Genomic DNA, 13,324 nt, shown 5'->3' on the forward strand with positions numbered 1-13,324 from the left:
CATGTTTATAAATGAATGGAGAGCATCCACATTTGGGTTCGCGTCTAGGAGAACATTCCAATGAGCAATGTGTGCTTGCAGTTCTTAAAACAAGACTCTCAGTGGAGTTTCTGTGGACATAAGATACCTTATATAAGAAAACTCAGCAGAAAATGAAACCAAGTCCATTAACCACTTTAAATTCTGCACTTGAACTTGCAGTTTAACCCTACTACTGATAACAAAAATAATCTTACATGGAAACAAATTCCACTGAAATAAATGGAACCTGCATCCATTTAAAAACCATGTCCTAGTACAGATCTTTTACATCCATTTGTCAATGGTAATAGTGAATGCTGTTAAGGATTATAGCAGAAGGCAATTTAACACACATATGATGCCTCTAGGAGTTTAGAGCAAAACAAAAAACAAAAAAGGTAAGTTATAACAAATCAATATGAAATATGTTATTTGGATAAAGCATGTTTTGTGATGCTTTGCCACTCATTAAAACTATTAAAATCAGGGGGAATTAATTGATCTCCCCAATTTTTGAATTAATATTAACCAGCATTTTACTGTTATTAGCTTAGTATACTTGCCAAATTTGTACTAAAAATGTAAAACAGAAGTAGCAGAAAAAATATAATCTCTTTGTTATTTGTAATTTTGTTCCAGCCTCTTTACATTCTATTAAGGTTTGGAAATTCCAGATATGAAAAGTACAAACTCCCAGAATCCCATCAAAAGGGGGGAAATAGTATTTTCCTTCACATGAATGAAGACAAATTTGAGACAGTAAACAAGAGCACAGGGAAGATGTTATCAGATTTCAAAAGCTCTGGTAACCTGACAAGCACACAGGACTCTTGTTAAATTTCCTTTTCACAATAAAGGGGATTATTATTTTTCCCTCGCATGGATTAGAAAAGCTGCTAAAGAGGCAGAAGAGTATAAGGGATTCAGAACACATGAGGCTGAATTTTAAACATGAATACAAGAAAATGAATGCAGGATACAAAAGAATGTCCTAATCCTAATGTACAAAGTAGTATTTGCAGATATTATCTTAAGAGTTTCTAAGCATCTTCAAAATTTAGTGAAGCAAATGGAAGCTGAGGTCAACTTCAGTGCATCAGCATTTCTTTTATTCATGGTTCTCAGTGGAGTGATTGCTTTTGCAACTCTGAAGATGCAACTCTTCAGAAATGAGCGTACAGAAAATGGGAACAAGTGTATTGAACAAGTTGTAGAAATGGTTTTCCTGAGACAATAACACATAAGTAGCCAACATGATGCCCTCCAAACATTGTTAAACTACAACTCCCATCAGCCAATGCTCAGGGGTTGTAGGAATTGTAGTCTGGCAACATTTGGGGGTACCTCATTGGCTACACCTGCCATAATGTTTGTCCCAGGACAGCTTTTAAGGCACAGTTACAACACAAATATAGCTACAATCATTATCAAGCAGTCATACTCCTACAATAAAACAACAACACTACAAATAGTGTGACTAAAGATGGGAAACTGAGCTACTTGCATGTGCAAACTCACGTTACCATCGCATTGCTGGATGTAGCAAACTATGGGCTTCTTTTAAAACTGTGCTTTGGGAAATATGAGTATAATGTCAAAAAAAATGACATGTGTAAAACAAGGACAACCCCGCCTCCCATTCTTTTAAAATACCAGCTCAACGAAATCACTACTTCACAGTACGTGATAGGTGTGGTGATCATAAAATGGGAGCAAGGAAACTCAGCTGACATGCCATGCTGGTTCAAAGTGTGAGAGCCAGTGGTTCACATAGAAAGCATATACAGATGCAAAAAAAGATGGAACTGTTTGATAACTTTGTTCCCAACACATGCCAGCAACGACTTCAGAAAGTGGTGAGATCATATATGGGTTGAAACAAATCCTCAGACAACCTCTCTTCCCCAGGCAAGTTTTTAATAACTTTGTCCATCTGGAAGGACGGTCCAGAGGAAATGGCTGTCAGTGAGCATGCACAGTCAAGCCACACTTAGAAGGTTAATAATCACCTTGGATCTACTGCACCGCTCCTTCAAAAAAGAATAGAAAGGCAGTTTTTTGAAGCATCCCACACATTTCACAGCTTGTAATATTGAAGTCAGATGGGAAACGCCATACACATTCATTTTTTGCATGTTTTGTCTTCTCTAAATACACTTATACACAACACTTACACAATTAGAAAATAAAGTTTGCAGACCATGTCCTCATAATTTACCATTCCAGTATGAAACAGAAGAAATGCAACTTTAATAACATTGTTTCCACACTTACAGAAATTCTACTTATTGTCTGAGGGAGTAGAAGTGCTTGCTAATTAGGTTCCTTAGCACCTCCACGAGGCACTGTTTCCTTTTTATAGCTAAGTGAAATGACTTGCTCAGATAGTACAAGATGGCCCTATCTAAACTACAAACTTATATTGGTTTTATTAATAGCTCCACTAAAGAATTCTGGGAATTGCAGTTTGGTGAAGTGTTGAGCGCTCTGGTAGAAAGCACACACACACACACACACACACACACACACACACACTTGCTGCCTTCAGTACAATTCCCAGAATTTGCTGGGAAGATGGAATAGACTACATCACCAATATAAGTCTGTAGTGTGGATATGCCGAGTGATAGAACTGGGTCTAGAACTCAGGACTTCCAATTGTATTCTTGTTATGCTTGTATGTTTGTACATTCATATTGGAAAATGAAAATCCAAAATGTTCTATCTTCTTCACACACCATGCCAGAAAGAAAGATGTCAATGGAGATAGGAAAGACGCAAATGATTGCCCTCATCGAATTGTGCACACAAAAAATACAAACACACACATCACAGCTAGTGGGATACAACCACAGGGAAGCGATTCCCACATATTCAGTGAGCACATGAAGGGCAGATTAAGCTTTTCAGGCATGTATCTACAACTCCATTTAAGAAAAACAACAGCCCTAAACTATCTATGCCTCCGCTCCCCCAAATGAGCATAAAATATGCTCAAACAAGGTACTAAAATTTAAAACATAAGATATTAACCATTCCCAAAACAAAGCAAATTAGAGATCTTAGAAATTTACCTTCTCTTGATGGTAAGCATTGCTCCCAGAAGGATAATTACAAACATCAGAAGGCCAGCTATAACTCCTGCCATTTTCACAGTGTTGTCAACCTGCTTTTCTGGCTCCACGGCATTGGAATTCTGTGTAGATGCTCCTTAAGAAGTTGTAGAAAAAAGGGAAATAATAATGACAATAAAAAGTATTGTTGAAATGTCCCAGGCAAATCATTTTTCTACAACAATTTCATGGTAACATTTCAGAAGACCAGTCCTGCATTAGATCATCAGAGAAAGGAAGATGTAACCCTTATTCCAAGTATGATGTAGCATATGAGGGAAATTTTTCATACATGGTATTCAATTACACACTGACACAAGAGACTAAACAGCAAGCAGACTTTAAGTAAATGCTGAAAAGTTATTTAACCAAATAGTTTTACAATTCCTCCTCCCAAAGGGAGTCTGATGGTTTTAAGGCCCATTACTATTACTTTCTAGGCTCTCAGACTCACTTGTTATAATCCATCAGCACACACTTATAGTATGAAATTTCTGTACTGTAGATATCAGAGCTATGGAATATTGAGCGATGACTGAAATGAAATGGAAAAGTTTTATTTCTTTATATCCTTATGTCTCTACTTTGCATGCTCTTTGTGACAATGTTCATTTTGACTAGTTTCTCTAAAACAATTAAACTTGACATTCCCACATCACATTCCACAGGTTTCAACAACTGTCCTGTCTCCTCATCACCAACACCAACCATCATTGAACACTATCTAAATTCTAGCTTAATGGCTGGAAAGTGGGAGAATACAAACCTGGCTCTGTCTACCTAATAAGACTTCAACAGGTACCCTAAATCTTCTTCTCTCTCTTTCCAACCAGCAAATATTTCAAGCAGGGATGAGCAAATCTCTTGATTTTGCTTTATCTCAGTTTCTCATTTTTTCTAGTCCTAAGTTCAGTTCACCACATTTTTACATTCATTTGTGATTCTTTTTCCTTGTGAAAATTTGTACACATATTTGTGAACATTCCTCCAAATATATGCACTTTTTGCCTAATGTATGCATTTTGACAAGCAGTTTTTCCCTAGGTGAATGCATTTTTGTACATTGTTTTCACTCATTTTTGCATTTTTGCATTTTTGCATGCTCTTTCCACTAAGACACATGTTTCATATGCATGCGTTGATTGGAGAACTGCATTACAAAATTCAAAGGCAAGCTGCATTTTGGTTTTCTTATTGATTTGCAAAGTGCAAAGTGCAAATTGGGTAAATTCTCATTAAAATACAAACCCAATGATTTTCTCCTCCATCCCTACATAACTGTTAGCTCTCAGGCTGGGGGGTGCCTGCCAGAAATTTAAAACACTGTCCTGATTCTACCCAACCTTCCAGCTGGCCAGTAGAATTCTTAAAAGCCTTATACCCCATCGATGAATGTCTCCAAATACTGGTCACTGGATGACCATTTGAATAAAATGTATTTCATCCATCTCAAACAATTGTCCAAGAGCATTTCGTAATATCAATGGAGCTTCTTGTGTCCTTTGAGATTCCTAATAAATCAAGGGGAATGCTGATGACAGTGGCAAAACTGGATTCTCATGATCTGGAGGCATTTAAACAAAATGAAATGAAGCTAGAAGCAAAGCCAATGAAAGAAGATGCTTTAAGAGGATGTGTGGAGAACCAACAGAAGAATTTGAAGAGTCTTCACCTATCAATCTACAGTGGAAGAGTCTTGTTTGCATTATGCTACATTTCATAAACAATTAATTTCACTTGGTTCAATGTCCCTAAAGGTTCCTCATGTTCTTTGCAAGAGTTTTTTGCATATCTTGATTTGCGTGACGAAGTTACATACATTCGAGAATTGTCCTTTTCAGATGGAATCTCAAAAGTTCGTTGATATGGTTGCCCAAAAGTCACGAATCTCATAAACCCAGAAAATAATGTGTCTTAAGGTGATAGATCATTTATCCATAGGATACAAGTGGACAATTGAAATGATATCCATACAATTTCAAAACCCATCAATCTAACAAACAGAGCTACACATGCAACTTTGATAAGAGAGGTTTGAATTGTGTCGGCATGTTAGGTTACAAAGCTCTCTAGAGCATTCAACCTTTCTAACTCATTCTTTTGATTTTGGCCATGAACACACCTGGCACTGTAATGACTGCCAAGTTAATGGTGGATTGTTTTAGAATTTGAACTACACGTGCAAAATCTTCATCTGACGTAAATTTTCCTGAAGATATTCATTGCTTGTGACATGAGGTTTTGTTTTGAGAAAAAATAAAAGAATTAAACACATACAGATAATGGGTGTGTGTCTTTGTTGCAAGTCCCTTTCACTACTTGAAAGGATTTGTGAGCAATTCACTCTGAGGAGGCCAATCTTCACCATAACCTATCAGCAGTGACAAGGTGTTCACCTTGCCACTGAGAAAATCCTCTGGGGGCAGCAAGTGTCCTCCACAGAAAATCTCCACTCCTTGCTGCCAAATTTCAGCAGCAGAGAATCCGAGGCTCCCTATGGTGTGGAGCTTGAGCTCAGGGTCATGTTCTGTGGCCCTCTTTAGGTCCCAAGCTGAAACAAACAAGTAGAAAGCTTTTTTAAAAAATCCTATAAAATTGTTGAGGACCGACCTCTTATGCTTCTGCATTTCCTTCTGCTGATAGGATTCCTTAGTATCATGAGGACAGAGTACATTCCTTACCAATTTATGTCAATTATGTACGTGGGTAAGCTCCTAGCCCTATATTTTTCTGCAAAGCGGTTGCTAACATTTGTAGGAAAGGATCCATGCCATTTTCCATTCTTGATATGTGTTTCTCTGCATCTTTTAACTAATTTTAAATTCTCTTAAGCTGCTTTTGCAAGCATAAAACTGAAAGGCACCATAGAAATGTTTCAAAAATAAACAAACACACATGTAAATTTGAAATACAAGGAGAAATAAGACATTCCTTGTCTGTGGAAAAGGGATGTAGCTCAGTGACAGATCACATTCACCCCCCAGCATTTAAACAGACAATTGCATAAAATGCTGGAGAGCTAGATGCTCCAATTATCTGATTTGCTTTAAAGTGGTTCCTTACATTCACTTTTCATTCCTTGGCCAATGTGTTATACTAAGGATGTTTTGATGCACTTCCTACGCAATATATGGTAAGTTTCATTGCAGTTCACTACATTCCTCCATTCTATTCTACTAGTTAATACTGAGTTTTATTCATACTAATGTGATCAAGTGAATTCTGCAAAGATGCTTAGAAGATGCAAAACTGATCCTTGATATGCTGATAAAATGAAAAGCAGCTAAATCCTATTTATGGCTTTGATGAATAAAATATTTAATTCATTATTCTTATTTTAGGATATGAAGATGACACATTTTTAAGCTACTTAGTTAACAAGGATTAAAATCAATGGTAGGGAGGATCTGATAGCATTCCTGTAACAATTAGATATTTTTCTAAACTTTTATATCACTTTTTGCTGGGAAGATTCCTTTTAGCAACTTTTAAGCTGCTCCTGCCATGAATACATACATACATACATACATACATACATGCACAAAATGATCAGCAGTTGTTAGCCATCACATTTCTTAACTATAAAGTAACTGAATGGAAAAACGGGACAAAAAATGAAAAGCAAAAGACAAAAAGTGCTTATGGGAAGTTCTTGGAAAAGGGAAATACAAACCAACTTCCATTGAAGGAGTTCCAAGCACAACTCCAAGAACATTCCATGAAGATTGTTTTTATAGCCATAGAAATGAATGTGGTTACACATGCCGTTTTTTATGAATTTAGTTTAGCCTAGGAAAATGGAGCAGCCTAGACTTCCTATATATTCTGATGCATATTTTGGCTGTGCAGTAGAATGATATGTGCATAAGTAGAGGGATATCAAAGCTACTAACATGAGTTTCACCAAACTGCGGGGAGGCAGTGAAAGACAGGAGTGCCTGGTGTGCTCTTGTCCATGGGGTCACAAAGAGCTGGACATGACTAAACAACAACAAGGGGGGTATCAAATAAAAAAGATAGGGAAGCATAAGGAGTGTAGATTAGCCAAGATTCTGGCCTTGGGAAATATTTAAATTGGCTTTTTTAGCTGGAGAGTTAACGGATTGTAGTACAATCTGGAAGTAAGAAACTAGCAGACTAAGTATTTGTCTTCTCAGAAGATGTCATAATATGTAAAATGAATTTCCTTTATAAATAACTTGGTGCATCACACAGAAGTAACTAGAGAAGAAAAGTTTATGATATTAAGTACAGACAATGAGCCAAAGATTTCTTAACTAAAGTTGCAATCACAAATTAAGAGAGGCAAATGAATTCATAAGAATATATATGATATAGAGATAAGAGTGAAAGTTGTATCTTGTTCCTATGACATAAGAGAAAATTAATAAAGGTTCTGGTATCACCACAGCAACCCAAGTTCACAAATAAGGAGGAGGAGAAAACAGAATGGCATTACATTAGAGGCTGATGTAATAATTGCACACTTTTGTTGCTTGTAGGGATGAATTCTTGGAAATGCTCTGGTCTTTTGTGCCCAATTTGCCTGTTCCAGCTGACAATATATGTTGGGAAAAGGTGCTTCTTTTTTATCCTCCTCACTCCAGGGGGGAAACAAAGCCTACCTAAGTACAACTGTTGGCACTATAGAACCTGCAATCATCCCTGGAGTCAAAAGGAAGCCATTTCCTCACAGTAGTGTTTGGTTAACATATCAAAGGGCTCCAAGCACTGAAATGTTTTCCTTCTCACCAAACCAGATGGGAAATAATTTCTGGCAGATCCTGCATAACAAATAACTTCAGTTAAGTGTTCTATGGGGAGATGGAGCTTGAAATGACATCTGAGTCTCCCTACAGTCCTGTGCAGTGTGGGTGAAATGGGCAGAAGGCAAATGAAACACACTGGGTTTTTCAGTATATTATAAGAACCGTAAGTTATAACAATTTGGCGTTTAGCACCATTTTGAGGTTTCGCCTCTTGCTTCTCTTGGTTTTTGATTTTGCCCCCTTTCCCCCCTTGGGCCCAAGGAAAACATCTTATCTGCAGGTGCACAAACTGCAACAGCCACTTGTTTGATCTTTAAGTGAAGGCACCAATTCAAACAAAGCAAATCTTCCACGTAAACACTTCCTGACTGCAATATCAGCCACAACCCCATGTATTCTTAAGGTACTCATGTTGTGTAGGTGGGTTGCTGGCTAGGCCCTCTCTTTTCAACAGCTGCCTCTTTCTTTCATCATTATTAAAAGTCTATTGCTGTTACAGAGTTCTTAGACATTATACCTGAAATAAGAACCTAAATGCATTAATAATAATAATGGCTGCATCGGGTGATGGGCTCCCAGAGAAATCTATTTAAGAAACTAAGGCATCATGTATTAATAATAATAGCTTCGGGCTTGTCATGCCTTTGGAAGCTTAACTTTATGGACATTTAATGACAATCATATATTCATGGTAACCTTTTGAAGCAACCCAGAGAGAATGAACAATTGTAATTCATGTTGCTCCAGTGAAACAGCTTTTCTCCTTTGGGATCAGGTGAGCACACCTCAAGCAAAGGTGCTAAGGCATGTAAATTATTAGCAGAATGTCAATCCAGTGACTGTTCATAGTTATATTCTTTTAAAGCTGTAATGTTCCTTCTGGTTTGATGCACACTTTTGCCTTGATACTTACGGCAGTCGTCTGGATAAAGCTTTATGCAATGCAGAGGGGTGCTAGATACCTTGGCTGAGCTGAAGACCTTTTTTCATGTACTCCATTTGTTATAATAAATGACGATGTTGTCTATGTCATCTTCAAACATACTTCTATAGCCTGTTTTCTACTTTTGGACCTACTGATGTCAGAAAGCCTCCAATCCCCCACAGCTCAATTAGGCTGGAATTCATTTCATTTGTAAGACTATACTAGAGAAGCAGCAATTTCTCAGCACATACGTTTCAAACAAGTTGGAATGGCAGGGCGATGAAGTTCTGGAGAAAGGTGTCCTCATAAACCAAACAATATGTGCATTTCAGTAGATTTGTTTTTCTGACCTAGGGTATCACTTGGTAAGAGTTCTATAAACCATTGTTGCTAACATTTCATCATGGTGATACAGGAGCCTACACTCAAAATATCTTTTGGAAGTGACACAAGGAAAATATTCATGGATCAAGCCTAGGATGAAATGCAGCAAAGCCATTTGAAAATGAGTTTGTAATGAAATAGACCTGTCAAAGGAATAGCATTCAAGTGTAAAAAGATAAATTGCAATAATAAATTTGACATGAGATTAGGTCTGTTTTAAGGATGCATTATCTGTCTATGAAGCTGGAATACATTTTGGAAAAACAATAGAGCTGTTCTAATTTAAACTGAATGAACAAGACCTATTAAACGAGCAACTTTTTTAAAGAACAACTTTCTGATGTTGCAAAGTTATTCATGTATTGATTGAGGAGAGAGTTCAACCTGAATTTCCTTTTTATTTTACAGGAAATTGACCATATGTGTTGCAATCAGTACATTAAGGTATCTGTGAATTTTTGAGCTCCTGTCACTGACTCAATGTGCACTAAGTGTAGTATATGCTCTTCCTATGTCATATGAGTTTTCCATTGTCTTTGTTGCAAACACTTCCATGTGCACACAGTGACAATAAGTGTACAGAATTGCCCCCCCCCCATAAAAGTCAGTGGGAAAGGTCTTCAAAGAGCAAGCTGCTAATGCTATGTGCTCCAAAGCAGCCATTTCATGGAATGGCTTTTTGATAATAAAACATTAAACAAAATAGGAACTCATTAGGTAGCATTTTATTTATCTACCTGTTCCACTGCTGTTGAATATTTCTGCAACAATAACAGCCAAACCAAAATGAATAGAAAATTCTTCCCAGTACTACAACCAAATAGTACTGTCAGACTACAGTCTACAAACAACAATAACACCAACAACAAAACTTATTAACCACACCAAGGATCCTCTAGCCTCAACTCTTCCGAGACAAGGAGGAATAGTTATTTCCTCCCATTTTCTAAGCTAGTTTATTATTCCTATCATTTTTTGCTTGTAATGCCGGAAAGCAGAATCACATGCACTGTCTACATTCTGTATCTATGTATGATTAGTTCAATGCATGTATGTCGAAGAGTCTACATTCAATGCTCAGAAGGTTCTTTCCCTGCCCAGGGATGGCATTTCTCAGTATTTGCAGAGACACATACCATCCTCTCCCATCCTTAAGCATTCAACTTGTAAGTGAATATGGCTCATCTACCCAATCCTTGAATACGTCACCACTTCATATTGCGCATCAGCTCAGTTAGTCCATCCAGCAACAAGAACTAGTAGAAACAGGTCATGATTGTAATTCAGGATAAAAGGGAAGAAGAAGAAGAAGAAGAAGAAGAAGAAGAAGAAGAAGAAGAAGAAGAAGAAGAAGAAAACGTCTGGAGATTGGGGAACGGAGGGCTGTCTCTTGAAGATGTTAGCTGTAGGGATGTCGTTCAGGTTTCCTCACCTTCCTTGTGAAGTAAGAGTAACAACACCAATATGTTTTTCCTTTCCTAGTGTTGGAAATCTTAAAGATACAGGTGTCTGAATTAGCTGAGAGGTGCCTGAACTGGCAAGAGGTAGCAAACAAACTCTGGATAGAATGCAGACTTCATTATCTAGTATCCCAATATAATACTGACAGGTTTGGCCAATTTATAGAGATTTAGCCCTTTAGCAAATTACTCTTGTGCTTTCAAGGGCTATACCACTGGTGTGCATGTTGTGTGTATGCCCTGCTGTGTGCATAGATATGGTCATGACAACATCTATTGGGAAACGGTTTTAAGAATGCCATCAATACATTTTCTTGGATGTGCAAGTTGAAAATTGGACTGCATGTCTGCTGATGTAATACTTCCAAACATTTCAGCAGATATCCTGAAAGGATATCTTATAGCGTCACTTCAAAAGCCACTCACGACCTTTCTGCCTCCTACTTTCCTGAGAGTGGAATAGTAGTGCCAGTGGCCTTCACATTTTAATTGTCTACTAGAAAGGTATCTAGAAATGGAATCAAGGAAAAGATGAGTTGCCCTCTCTTGGCGTTAGGACCTGGACCATAATTAATGTTTCAAGGATAGTTTGGCAATACCGTGTTATCTCCACGTGATTCTGGGTGCCATTCTAAATGCAGCAGTCCACTTTACTACTACATGTAAACATTCAAATTGGATTTGAGATGGCCTAATGCAGAAAGTATTTAAAAATCTCCTGTAAACAAATCAGCCTGGCATCATACTTGTTTCGGCATGCAGGCAAAACATGACACAACAATCTTGCAACTGCCAAAATGGTTTGCATTTTTATGACATCCCCTTTCCTGAACTGATAATCACCTGTGCTCATGAGGCTGGGCGGGTTTCGGGTAGTCACCTGTTGCCTACTTATTACTGCTAAGAACAAGGAAAACGGTCCCCAGGCAGCATGCACAAGAGAGAAAAGAAAAAAGGAAAATAAAAATAAAATTGTGCCACTTAACAAAACTGCATTTTAATTCCAAGAACTTGTACTCAGAAAAAAATGAACCTTGAGAGATATGGAACCATTTATGAGCCCTCTGCCTTCGTTTCAATTAGGTGGCAAAATTAATGAAACACGCTTTGAGAACACAGGAGGTAATTGTTTCCCCCTTAGCAAGAGAATGCAATTTTCACTAATAAAGTGTCAATACTAACATATATTGTTTTTGGGAGAGGGGGGTGGAAATCAGTTCATGCCAAAAGAACGGCTCAAATTAAAATAAGAACATAAAATACATGTCATTAAGGAAACTAAAGGGGCAAAAACTGATTTAAAAAATCCTTTTTGAATTAAAATTCTGTAGCACAGAACTGGCAAATTGGGGTTTAATTATCAGCTGATATTAAAGGGGTTCTTGTTACACAAATGATATGCATTCAAGTTCCCAAATCTGTTAGATTATTATTATTTTCCTCAGCAGACCCCCCCCCACTTCATTCTAATTTAATTGGTGGGTACCACTTTATGGATGAAAAAGGCAAAAGGTACAAAGGAGATAATACCACCAGTAAATAAAAGGAAGAAGGAAAATCATTTTGGATTTAATGGGCAGACAGTGTAAGTGAATATAAAGTAGTCACAGACAAACAGACAAAAGACAGATATTTTTAACGCAAACATGTCAACTTGAATGTACATTTATGATAATTGGGGGGGGATAGTAGTAAGTCCAGAAGGAAGGGCACAAAAGCAGGTGCAGGTACTCAGCCTTACCTTTTAGTTTAGCTAATAGAGAAACATGTTAATTCAGGTGTTCTAAAAATGACTTCAGTTAACCATTTGAGGAGTGGGGTTGATCATGTGATAAGTGCTCAAGATTATGCACAACAACAACAAATGTTTGGTAGCTCTCCGAGACGGAACACCAGACTAGGTGGACTGATTTAGCAATTCACTATTAATTTTATCTTTATCAGAGGCAGGCCATAATGCTCACCTACCAGTTCGCCACCCCAATCACAGGTAACAATGGAGCAGCTGTTTCAGGGTGGTTTGGGCTAGGGTAGTGGTTTGGGCTAGGGAATAGCCATTCCTCTAAATTTGGGTTGTTAACATAACAATGGAAGTGGTTCTGTACCAGAGGGCAAATGGTAGTTAGTTAAACGAAGGAGAGAGCTGAGTTGTGTGTGTTAGAAGCTAGAGGAAGAAGCTGAATCCTGTGAGGTAGAGACATGCCTGATTTATGCTTGTATCCAAGGCCAAGAGAAGAAGGACCCTCCATCATAGGCTCAGGTTGTATACAGTTTATTTGTAAATAAACCATATATCCTAAAGGGTAAAGGTAAACGTAAGGTAAAGGTAAAGGATCCCTGGGCGGTTAAGTCTAGTTGAACTTGACTATGGGTTGCAGCGCTCACCTCTGCTTTCAGGCTGAGGCAGCCGGTGTTTGTCCACAGACAGCTTTCCAGGTCATGTGGCCAGTATGACTATGCCACTTCTGGCACAAGGAACACTGTGATGTGTGCCAGAGCACACGGAAATGCCGTTTACCTTCCCGCTGCAGTGGTACCTATTTATCTAATTGCACTGGTGTGCTTTCAAACTGCTAGGTTCGAAAAGACAAACACAGCCTCCACTGTCCCTCATTCTGAAGGAAACATGAACCTGGGTAAGTGCCTGGAATC

At 37.9% G+C, this 13,324-nt stretch overlaps 1 protein-coding gene across 12 annotated transcripts in view; it reads right to left on the reverse strand.

Annotated features, from left to right (window-relative positions):
• Window positions 1–13,324, reverse strand: part of PTPRT (protein tyrosine phosphatase receptor type T) — a 582,389-nt gene that overhangs the window by 87,834 nt on the left and 481,231 nt on the right. For 6 of the 12 annotated variants that reach the window (XM_033153362.1, XM_033153361.1, XM_033153369.1 and 3 more), the window contains exons 14-15: window positions 11,516–11,572; window positions 3,096–3,231 (exon numbers count right to left, since the gene is read on the reverse strand). In XM_033153362.1, coding sequence (XP_033009253.1) covers window positions 3,096–3,231; window positions 11,516–11,572 — 193 coding nt within the window. Of the gene's footprint in view, window positions 1–2,030; window positions 2,052–3,095; window positions 3,232–11,515; window positions 11,573–13,324 lie in introns of all 12 variants that reach the window. The other 6 variants (XM_033153370.1, XM_033153371.1, XM_033153372.1 and 3 more) reach the window with 2 other exon arrangements.

The sequence above is a fragment of the Lacerta agilis genome, chromosome 6 (assembly GCF_009819535.1).
Source record: "Lacerta agilis isolate rLacAgi1 chromosome 6, rLacAgi1.pri, whole genome shotgun sequence".
NCBI lineage: Eukaryota > Metazoa > Chordata > Lepidosauria > Squamata > Lacertidae > Lacerta > Lacerta agilis.